This window comes from Harmonia axyridis, chromosome 1 (genome assembly GCF_914767665.1).
Source record: "Harmonia axyridis chromosome 1, icHarAxyr1.1, whole genome shotgun sequence".
NCBI lineage: Eukaryota > Metazoa > Arthropoda > Insecta > Coleoptera > Coccinellidae > Harmonia > Harmonia axyridis.
The window spans coordinates 9,419,742-9,432,213 of NC_059501.1; the positions used below are offsets into that span (position 1 = coordinate 9,419,742).

Genomic DNA, 12,472 nt, shown 5'->3' on the forward strand with positions numbered 1-12,472 from the left:
ATTTTTAGTAAAATGGCAAATATTCTCTGACATTTGAACTAGTGGTTGAAGCTTCATTATCTCAGTCGTTGAAACTATCAAGTTTGTGAGCTTCAGATTTGTTTCGTGAAAGGAATTTTTGCTAGAACATCCAACCATATGTTGAATAAATTATTAAACATGATTACGTACTGTGTAATTGTTGTAGCTATATTCTTATCTACAGAATGTTTACAAGCGTTTAACAAACGAAACTAAAACTTGCTAAAACATGTACCAAGGGCTTTGAACTACCTCCACTACAGAACCCATTACAACTCAACTGACAAGTCTTACACCAATAACATTACTCTTTCATCATAAACTACTCAATACGTCTCCACTTAGACCATTTTTTTTCTTATGCGCCAAGAATCGTAAACTGTGGGATGATAATGACTGATGATTGTTGAGTCAAGTTTGTTTCGAATGTTGTGCTCATTTTTTTTAAGAACACTTCAACAGTTTCAACTAACTATCCGATACATCATAGACCATTCTCAACAAGAAGTATTTTCAAAACATGGTCTACTAATTCGGATATCAAATATGGTTATTTCTTGTATATTTAAATTGTAAATAGCAGTGCTTACATCCGCAGGAACTGTTATATATACGTCTCAACGTAAAAAAGTACAGAAAGATCTCAACAATATCGTATTCTTATAATGTTGTCAATGTTAAGATGGAGCTGAGGCTAAGCCGATACTGTGCCCCACAACTCTCATCGAAGATTCATATCGCTACTCGATTCTTGAATAGCAGCATATTTCAAGTAGAAGAGATGACGTTCGTATATTTTCCTTAGAATACCTTGAATATTGGATGGCTGGAAGTCTCAAAATGACGTGAAGTAAAAAATATCCTATGCAAACAACCCCGAAGATGAAACTGATGGGAAGTGGAATGATACCAAGATCATCCTCAGCGATATGAGACGCTGCTTGAAATTTATTCCTTCAATAGAAGATATTTCAACAAAACTTGATCAGATTCGTATTGAACAAGATTCGTGAAAAGCACTGTTTTGGCGTTGGCAGCATTCGAGTTCTCGTTCATTAATGCACCTATTACGTCTTTCAAAATCACAGAAAAGTATACAGGCTGTCCCAGAATTCACCAAGTATTATATTTTTCGAAAAATGTATCTCGACGGAGCAACATCCTTTCAAAGGTGATCCTTAATTTGCATTTTATTTATTTTCTTCGGTACCAGTACTAAACTAGGGGCATCATGTATAAATTTCGAAACAACTTTCTCGTTCTTCAACTTTTTCCTTATTTAATGGATAACAGATCCTTAGCTGAAATTCATCATAAATGAAATATAAACAAAGTAATTGTTTACAAAGATTTTATTGTCTGCTACAATTGTCTCGCCAACACTATGGCTTCATCAGGCTCCATTTTTGACTGAAAACAAGGCTTGTTGAAAAACTAATATAGGTGACGAAAAAACTTAACTTTGAAAAAGTATGGATATTGCATTTGCATAAATTTTACATTTGTATTGCACAATATATCGTCTGGCATTCCCAAATCTGAAGAAATTAAAAAATGGGATTGAGTTTGCATCCATACCTGTTTATTTGAAGGTATTAAAATTTTTATTTTACATATACACGCAAAATTCCATTTTCGTCGGTTCGGTTCTCACTGAAATATTGAGTATTTCTAATTCTTTCAATTTTCTTGAATTTTTTCTAGTTCCGGAGATGCAATAAATATGAAAATCAGCAAGAAAATCGAAATTGTTGTTTTCACAATTAAATGCGAAATTTTATCTTTGTCGGAGTAATAGTTAATAGCTTCTTTATTTGGGGTTATCGGATCGAGTGAGCTTGGCGTAAGAACGGAATTGAATGTTACCATAAGAAATTGTTGCTCTCTGTTCGGGGAACGAGTGGAGAACGGGCAAGACAAAAATGAAGCTCCGAGTATCTGAATGAAATACGAAATAATTGCTATTTGCCTTTGATGATGAGAGTTCGGAAATGAGATTTTAAAGTTTCTGTCTGGAGCGGTCAAATCTAGTTTGGTGAAAATTATATTCAAAAGGCTCTACTGATTACTTCATTAAGAGACTGCTTTTGCTTCGAGATGATTATTTGCTGGAGATGAGATGGGCGAACAAATCCGTGTTCCAGAAATACATCTTTGGAATTGTTCACATATCAATTTTTTCAATCTAATTTATCTGAACAACCATTCAATGGCTTGAGCTTGTCAGGAAATAGAATTATCTGTTGAATAGTATTTTATCAAATATTCATTTTTCAATAGGTATCTGATCTGTTTAGAGGATTGAAAAATGTATTTTACAAATACAGCAAAAAAATTTTCAGATTGAAGAGCAAATGAAACAACCCGCAACTCGATATATTACTTGTTAAGTAGGTTGATGATTTGACCGCAAGAGGTCGCATAAAATTTGAAATTTATCTGTATTTATCGAAAGGTATCGTTATATGAAATCGATCCTCAAAATATTTCATGATCAATTACCCTAAACTGTAATTCATGTCGGAACCTATCTATAACTATAACTGTCAATCAGGAGCTCCACTGCTGTGAAGTAATACTATAACAGAATTCAAAATATTTGTTTTTGACAGAATGAATATAGAAACGTCACCCGATTATTCTTTTATGTCTATCATTAATCTTCCTCGTGGACGATGACGAGGCACTTTCGGCAATTTTTCAAATTTACGAAATTAAAATCTTGTTTGTCATGTGAGCTGGACATGTTGATTCCGCTGAAACAGCAGGCCATAAAAAAGCCATCATCGATCAGGCTGGACATAATGGATTAGTTCCCAGTTTCCGCATTGGAAATAGGGAAAAAGTCCAAACCGCGAAACCGACTCGTTTTCAAGATCAATAAAACCAGTATTGTGACAAAAGTATGCTTCCGCCCTCTAGCGGTTGACGCGCGAAGTTTTTACCTTGCGTACAGTTTGAAAACTGGAAACTTTGCTAGGTGTCGTGTCGAGATCTGAACTGTGTGAGTGCGAGAGTAAAGTGCAGATGGCGGGAGTAGCATCTGATGGCTCTCACCAACTATAATGTGTTCTCTATGTCCAAGGAAGCGAATACCACAGAGGACCGTCAGATTCGACTCTTACGTTGCAACGTTCTCCCTCTCGGATGCAAAGGTGAGTTTTTTCAGAAGAAATATTGAAGATCAACAATTCTTATGGAATCATCTTATGGAAGATGATTTTCATTATGTATGAACCAACCTTTTGTTCTTTTTCTCGTACATACACTCACCAATCACATTTTTATGATTTGTTGCTTGGAATAGAAGAATATATTTTGTTTTTAATTCAGAGAGCTACACATACCTATTAATAAAAATAATAAGAAGTAATATTGCAGAAAAAATGTTCAGTTATAGGTCTTGGCTTTACAAAAATTCATATCTCCGAAAGTATAAGTTCGAAATTTCTATGGCTCTGATCAAACTATTTACATGAAATTCTGCGCAAAAATCAATCAGATCTGTTGCCACTGAAATATTTGATTTTTTTATTTCCTGCTTGAGTTTTCTGAGTTTCTGGTGACTTTATCAACAAGTAATTTCGAACGAAGTTTGAAGTGGTTACCATATAAATACTCTCAAAAGCTTCACCTAATCTTTATTGGCTAAAACGTTTCTTCTTCCATTATTCTTCTTGAATTTTCTATGTTATCGATGATGTGATCAGAGTGAAATAATGATCTAAGTTTGAAATTATAATTTCAAATCAACACCCAAAGCCCATCTGTATCGGGTGAGTGGTCAAGGAAATATTGATATTTTTTTTCACTTTTTTTCTTGAATTTTCTATGATAGGTACATATTGGTTATGCCATCAACATAAAATCCTACACGGAGCTCTAAGTTGTCTTTTAACATACAAATGGAATCTAGAATGCTGTTTTGAAATCAACAGGAAAACAAGAAAAACAAACAAATTTCAAGTTTCTAACTCTTTCGTTAGGCAGTTATCGTGTTTACGGCCGGACATAAAACAGAAACTGAGAAGAAAACTGTCAAAAAGTGGTGTGGAAGAATCATATAGATGTTGATATAAATCTCATGAAAAATTAGTCTACTCATTCAGAAGAGGCTTTTGGTGAGTGTTTCTCGAGCCAAAAGTCGTAGGTGGGCTCTCTCTCTCTCGCTGTTGGACTCTTCAGTTGGCCTATCCAGCGATCTTTGTCCGAGGCACCCCTCCCACACCATCGTGGAGAGGTGACTCTGCTACAACGCGGCGGTCCACATGAATCCGCTAGAGCCGCACCAGAATGAGGAACGACACCTATAACGCCCCAGAGTAACTACAAGCTTTTAACACTTATTTTCAATGAAAAGATTGGAATGAAATGATGAGTTTAATGTTTTTTTTATGGAATATCATACTTCAGTTTTCATTCTGTTTAAAAAAAAAGGCTGGTATACTATGGAGTTCATAAATAAATTGTTGTTCATAGGAAAAGATCGGTAATTATGTTTTACCAATCGAAAACAATTGTTTCAACGAGCGTTGCTATGACTTATTTTTTGTGAGCGGAGAGTGAGTCCCTTGATATGAATAAATAATTAATTTCCACTTCATAACGCAAAAGCCAAAAACCTAACCAATTTAATATTATTACAGTGCTGCACAGCAAAGGAGGGAAACAGGGACAACAATCTATGAAAATATGTTAGAACTCGAATACGTCAAAAAGTGTCATTATACTCGGATGAAAAACAGTAATCAAATAATTGAAAAATATCAAGTTAAGTTAATACTCATGAATTCAATCTCAGATTGATTATTTCTATGAGTTTCGAATGGCAGAATAAATAAAGCCAATAGTAATTTGCGTTTTTTCACAATCTACAAAGCACCTCGTTCATTCAAGAGGGTAAATCTAAAATCGAAATCTGAACCTCCATTCCGCCTGAACCCAGTTCATCAGCGATACCAACAAGATAAAAAAAATGATGAATGAAAATTCGAATTGGCCGTTAATGGGAATCCACCCCTAAAAACATCAGTATCCAGAAAAAGGGCCAACATAACCAAAGTTTCGATTCATCCTCGGGAAATGTTCAATCGTCTTAGCGAGATTATTCGATTTATTTCCGCACGGATCTCCTTTCTCGCCCTCATGTTGGCCTCCCTGCCCGGGCCATCCCCATCAATTTTTTGCACATTAGTCGCCTTATTCCAGTTTCGTGTAACTGGAAACTAATTAAATTACTTAATCCAATTAATTCCTCCGTTTTCGTGAAAGTTTGTGCTGCTTTTTGCTAGCGGAAGTTTTTGTAATCAAACGTAGTAACTGCATAAGAAGGTTCCTAATTCGTTTAAGTTCGCGGGAGCTAATTTATAATTTATTCCGGTGGATCGGACAACGCTGATGCATGCTGCTTCGTGTCCGAAGATCATCATTCTCAATTAGTTCACGAAGTTGATGGTTAATTTGCTTTTGAATCTAATGGGGGCGTATGGAGAGCTTTATGATCAGTTTTAGGGGAAAATTTTTTTTATGACATACCAGTTTGTTGTTTTAATTTTATTGCATAGGAACCAATGTCATTTTTGGGTTCTTCATTCCCTTGGACATAATGTAAGCAGAAAAATAATTTTCATGAACATTTAATAAGTTATATTGAAAAAATTAGCTTCTGCCAAAAAAGTTAGACGCAGACAGAGACCTGTATATGTTTCAAGATTCCAGAAACCCAAATATTTCTCATTGATTTAGGAATTTGTGTTTTATTCAACTGGTAGTACACTACAACGATGTCGTCTTAAGGTCAATAGAGCTTTTTTCCTAGACGAACCTTCTTAAATATTCTTATTTACCATCAAAAATTCAGAGAGATTGCTAAGTATCGGATCAGCATAGTTTCGTCAATACATCCAAAAAAGTTTTCTGCCATCCTCTTCACAAAATTCTGGTACTCTTTGTCATTGAAGTTTTGTGACCTTTTCAATAATAACTTTTCTACTGCCTTTTTTGCCTTTTCTAGTAATTTTTTGGAAATTTTACCATTTTCTCCCATTTCTTTGAGAAAAGTGTGGTCTTTGAAGTGTGAAATTTTCCTTAGCAACCATATTGCCTCCCATAGGGAGTTGATATACGTTCACCAAAATTAAATTAAATTTCTGCATAAATTTTCGTCTTTGCCTTCATAAGAGCCAAAAAAAAAAGATGATAGTCAATAAAAAGCTAGTAATGACAAGGGACTAGATCTGAAGAATAAGCTGGGTAGTCAAGCATTTGGAAGCGTAATTCGTTTATATTGACTATGGTTTTCATCGATTTGTGACTAGGCCTATTGTCAACACATGAAACTCATTATCATCCTTTTATCAAACAAAAACAATATACACTTAACCTTCAATATCTCGATCCATAGGTACTTAACTCTTGGTTCCATAATTTTGACCCGTAACTATGCTTGAAGAGTTCAAGTACTTCATCAGTTATAATAGATTGACATTATTACCGGATAATTTTCCGGTGATGCAACTCGAAACTGAGGGCGTTATGGAACGGACTATTCTGGAACAGGGAGTCCTGAAGTTAACTACAATAAAGTTGATACGGCATTGTCCTGGTCTTCCCAAGTATCAGGTATGGACTGGAAAATAAGGGTGGCGAAGGAAAAAGCGAATATCCTCGGATTTTTCCAGAGAATAAGAATTGAGTTCCACTTTCATTTCAAAAATTCTTGTTTTTGGTGATGCACAATCCAACAATCGAATTCGATGAGTTCGAATCAGAAATATTCGCAAAGAAAATAAAAAAAAATTTTCATAACGGATACCACTGCATGGTCAAGCTCAGCTTGAGAAGGTTAAAGCATTTTGATCAAAGGATAATGGACTGAAATCAATCTTTTTGAGCAATCGATCCCCGAACAGATCACTCTATCATGTTGTCACGATGTATGTTTTTTTTCGAATTTCGATGCTGGGACTGAGACTGATAACTTACCCACTGAAATTCAATTATGTTCGGTCGTGAACACAATAGGAATGAATTCTCCCAAATCTTTCCTTCATATGTAATTTTTTCCAAGATAACATTCAGCTACATGTACTCACTCAACGTACTCAGAGTAACATGAAAAAAATATTCATTGTCACTTTGTGTAGCTAGATTTAAATGACTTTTCAGGTTACATTAACCATACACCTTCTGGAACATCCTGTAAAATTGTTTAACCTTCAGGGATGTTAGTGTTTTCGATTTGTCAGTTTGAATTCCCCTTTCTAGAAATATCAAAAATATCGTATGCACCTTGAGAGTGACGTATATTCAATCCCTCGTCAATAAAGTCGAAACTTGAGCTCACATGGTTGTTTAGTTTAACGTTATTGAAAATGTCGTAGTGTGGCCTATAATTCATTATATTAATCATTGAAATCAATCAAGCGTTAACAATAAACGATTTTTTTCATGCAATATTCGAATATTTGAAATGGACGTTTTGAGAGAAAAAAAAAACATCTCTACCTGAAACTTTCAGAGCTAATTGGATGAATTATGTATATTATTGAAACTTTCGACAGAATAATATTTGAAGATAAGAAATCACCTCAAAAACATAGTATCATGAAATTATCGAAAAAAAAAATTCGTTCAATTTTGAACATTCGATCAACATCAACTAGAATGTTTTTTCAAGAATATTCTTTGAGAGGGTTTTCATCTGACGCCAGACCTGGATTCCGGGTTCGAGTCGTACGTAACAGGCAACCGCTTATTTTTTAGTCCGGGAAAAGAATGCGTAACGTCGGTCCTGGTAATTGATAGCTCTTTGCGGTAGCGTGAAGCGGGGATTTTTTCCCTCATTTCCTGGACTCGAGTGACCCTTTCTTGCAGACACGACCACCGCCTTTTATTAAGCACGACAATAGGAATTAGGCGCAAAAGTGACACTAGAGGTTAAATAGGAAACTTTTTCAAGAGCCGGTGGCTTTCCCGGCCACCCGAAAGAGAGACAATGAGGGGAGGCTATGAGGTCGAATTTATTCAACGGAAATAAATTTGCTCCCAGTGTTTGGTTGGATGATTCTTGTCGAGGTTCGAAGGCAGAAACGCAGTTAGACCCACGCAACATAAATCTATCAGGTAGCTCTAGATTTTCGTGAAATAGCGCAGCAACTCTTCTTCATTCTTCAATTTAGGTGCTATTGCATGTTTCTTCTTGGCTTCCTTGTCTAGTCGAGCCTCAGGTTGTCTCTCCATCTCTCTCGAACGATTTTTTACCATTTCACCATTCACCAACACCAGTTTGGGTTATTTCTATCCTCGTCACTATGTATTCATATTGGTCGAATTTTGAGCTTGGAATAGTCTTCAACGATAAGGTTCAACTCATTGACGAATCCATTCCCAAATCAGATTCTGTTCGTTCTTCGGGTAGTCCGTATATACGATAACTTTCAAACGCAAGGATAAAGAAAAAAAAAATGATATCACCATAACAGAAATACAACATTTTAAAAAGTAATAAATTTCAAAATAAGTGCTAAATTTACCTCATCCTTGTATTCTCCCTCAATACAAATTAGAACCACTACATCAACAATAACTGATTGGCATCTTCCCTGCATGCTTTCCACCATCCAGTTATTGAGAATATCCTGCTCAATTTTGTTGGTTACGTTGTGGAAGAAGATCTAATAAAATAATTTAGCCATCGAAAAAACTACACCCGAAACCATAATTATGCCTCCTCGAAAAGGATGAACTTCTTGAACGACGGTTTTTTCATTCGATTGCATATCTCTATTGATCTTGCCAGTGTACCCGATGTTAGATTATTGTAGATAGACCTCTCCTGACTGCTTAGCCTAATTGAAGTAACTGTGACATCTTAATGACGTTGACTAGCCATTCTGCAGCAGCTAAGAAGCTATTTTATTATATAAGAGTTAAGAAACGGTCTTCTATTGGCGTTTCAGCACGTTATCTATGAATTCTAGATCTTTGACAAACAGTTTCAATGGCAAAGTACTGTTCATGTAAACATGATAATACAAAATGGCTAACATTTGGGAAATTGGCTACTTACACTTCTTTTCGACTAGCCTGATCCATACCAAAGGTTCTTCAAATAGAACTCATCTTTACATAACTAAATATTATTTTCAATTGCATAGAACCGATTGATCTTATTGATAACGACATATAGACTGAAGAAAAATGTGTATCTCAAACTCATTGTCCAAACATGACAAAACGTGATGAAAACTTGCTTCACGATGAACCAGAAGACGATTATATAACAGTTTCAAGTCTATGTGATTGAAAAAAAAACAATTTATATAATACGGAAAATGTTCATCTCAGTAAAACCTCAATGTTCTCCACTTTTGACGAGGAGTTAATTCCAGACCTTCACAGTTTCATTCAAGAGGCAGCCCCGCTTCTCTATATCGATTCCTCCAAGAGTCCCCCGGCATACGAATCAATTACACCGACAAGAACATGACGTACGCGTCGTCCAAATAAAAGAAAACCCTGCATCAGATCCCGTCTCTCGCGCCATCCCTCATTCATAAATAATAAAAAAAAAGGTGGAGAACAGTTGATCCCCCAGGTCTTATACGACCGAGATATACGACCCATAACTCACCGATTTCTGCTGAAACACACACACATACGAAGAAAAACAAAAGAACGCGCCTTCCCTCGCGGATACGACGCCCGGTGTGTCATTTCCGAGAACGTGGCGCAAGACGGGGATATTAAAATAAAGCTTTAGAAGTGGAATTACACATGCGTAGGCGTATAGTTTGTACCACGGAGTTATAAACGTAGATAGAAGGGGCATACGTCATTTTTAGTAAGCGAATTTCAGGTTTGTTTTAGCAGAGTTCCGGACTAGATCGGAACCAAAAAACGAATGCTCATTTAAACCAAGACTTTTTACTCAAACTTCCAGAATAGAGCTCGGTCTTAGTTCTATGATGTGTGAGTGACTTTAGCCTCCGCATAGGGACAATTCCCCATTTTTGAAGCAGACTTTGACCATATCAAGCGACAGAGATCATGGTCGATAGCTTTCGAAGTGGCCAAGCCAAGATTGACGTCCAGGAAGGTGTTGCTGTTTGTGTGGGGGGATTGGCAGGCAATACTCTACTATGAGCTGCTCCCCTATGGTCAAAAACTCAATTTTGTCCCCTACTGTGAACAACTTTACCTCTTGAATCTGGTGATCTAACAGAAGCAGTTGGGTAGAGACTCGTTTCATCAAATCACATCTTATATTATGTGCCAGAAGATTTGGGAGCTTAAATTGGAAGTTTTTACACCAAGTGACTACCACTTTTTTTTTAAATGGAGGTAAAACTACCTTATGGACACCCAATAAATGTCGACCGCGTCTGTCGGCACATGTTGGGTAGTGTAAGAGCATACTCACTAAAAACCTCCATTGACACTTTGCTGAACACATAGAAAAAGGTTTCAAGGACGTCTTTCCCTGCGTGCTCAGCCTTAGTGAAGCCGTTTTACCAAGGGTTCGGTATTATACAACGGAATGTCCAGATTTGTGGTACGCTATCCTGCCCTAATGGAGTATGGTATAGGGCAGAAGCAATTCGTTTCTGGTGGTAGGAGTTACTATGACTTTTATGCCCTCGAAACTAAGGAAACGAGAGCATAAAAGTCAAATACTTTACTCCTCAAATAGTGTACCGAGAATTACAATCTAGGTCCTAAACTTGTGCCCGCGGAAATATGTGTATCGCATATTCTACCACATACTGACAGCAAAATGTTTGCATCTTCTTGCTTCCATCTCGGACTCTTGTGTCTCGTTCTGTTTGATCTGTCAATGATTTCCATCTGCCTTTATGGCCTCCGTCTGGTCGGCTCTGCGCTTCTAACTCCGTTTTGGTGGACCCAGGCGGTCGGTTAGCTGGCTGCTCTGCTTCTCTTCTCGAGTTGATCGTTTTGCTAGAATCTGTCGCTTGGAGGGGTAGAGATTTGAGGATGTTCTTAGGAATGGGCGAGGTATTGGCAGGAATATGGGTTTTGAGGTATGAGAAATGTAGCAGGCTGGGATTAGCCACGTCACATTTTCTAGTCAGTCTTCGTTTCAGGGTCCACTTCACACCAGGCAGTTTCTCAACCCCTTTCACTACGGCAAGGTGATGAACTTAGGAGAGAAGTGACTACCACCTATTCCTGTCTATCACCAACGCGCTTGGAGGTACAAACATGGTCTCAATTTAGAGGTCTGTGAAAATATATTGTCCGAGTTTTTTGCCAACAGGGACAAGGGCTTCTACGGAAGTATGAAGTTGCAATCTCATTGGCAACAAGTTATCGAATAGAATGGCGCGTAGTTGACTCAAATTGGATGATTGAATCAAATTTTTATGAAACTTCGAAATAAATTTATACATCAGATGAAATGAATTTAGAATTATCATTCAATTCTGAATTTCCATCAAGTAAGGACCGGATTCATTGAATAAATACACAACATAATCAACCCATCCTTGACTCCTCCAAGATACCCCACAGGTCACTTGGTCACGCCTCCGGTGTCCGGAACCCCTTCTGCGGACACCCGTAATCATCTCGGAATAACCGATGCTAAGAAATCCGGAAACGGAATCTATTACAGGGCCTTAAACGTCCCCGAGGGAAATTACGGGGAAGCTAGTTTCAACGAGTTAAGGAGCAGGGGCGGCCCTTCCGAGTGCCGTGTTCATTATTAGTTTCCACTCGGACCTCTCGTTCTACATAAAACCAATTAAAATAAAGTTTCGGAGTCGGGAAACGTTATTTCGGATGCAGCAACGAATTAAGGAGGGGGTTGCGGAAGAACTTCGGGATCTTTGAAGTTGTGTCAGAGGGACAAATTCAATCTGCTCGTCCTCCGAGGATTTGACAGTTTCTAATTTCGGCTTTATCCGGCACGTAACGAAGCGCGATGTTCGTTTGTTAATATCCGTCGGTTTGTCCATTTGTGAGTTTTTCGTGAGGACGGTCCTTTTGATGTTGTTCGCTAATTTATTAATTCGTTCAATTAATATAGCAGGTTGTGGAATTTTGTTCCTCAGGGGCGGATTAAAGTGATAGGGAGTCGGGGCGCAAGGTGAATCTTGGAGCCCTCAATCGAGGTCACGGGTTTTGCAGGCGCATTAAAAATATAAAAAATATAGAAACATCCCCTTTAGGTACATATTAATCGGTGCGGTTTCGGTTGGTGGATTCAGTAAAAACAGACAAAATAATATAAAAACTAAAAATTCCGTAAAGTACATCATTTCAAATTGATTTGTTCATTCGATTTATTAGCCGTTTTTTTTTGTGAACTTGTTTTTTTGATCATTTCATTTTCAGTGTTGACTGATATAATTATGCTAGAATAATTGTATGTACTTCTTGTGCAAGAATGTAATACTTACTTATATTGAATTTTGATTATATTTAAGAG

At 37.1% G+C, this 12,472-nt stretch overlaps 1 protein-coding gene across 9 annotated transcripts in view; it reads left to right on the forward strand.

Moving 5' to 3' along the window:
- Positions 1-12,472, forward strand: part of LOC123688953 (disks large 1 tumor suppressor protein) — a 742,726-nt gene that overhangs the window by 463,878 nt on the left and 266,376 nt on the right. The window contains exon 1 of one of the 9 annotated variants that reach the window (XM_045627725.1): positions 3,072-3,176. The exons of the other annotated variants lie outside the window; for them this stretch is intronic. Within the exon in view, the coding sequence (XP_045483681.1) occupies positions 3,087-3,176 (90 nt within the window). The 5' untranslated portion in view covers positions 3,072-3,086. Of the gene's footprint in view, positions 1-3,071; positions 3,177-12,472 lie in introns of those variants that run through there. 9 annotated transcript variants of the gene reach the window in all.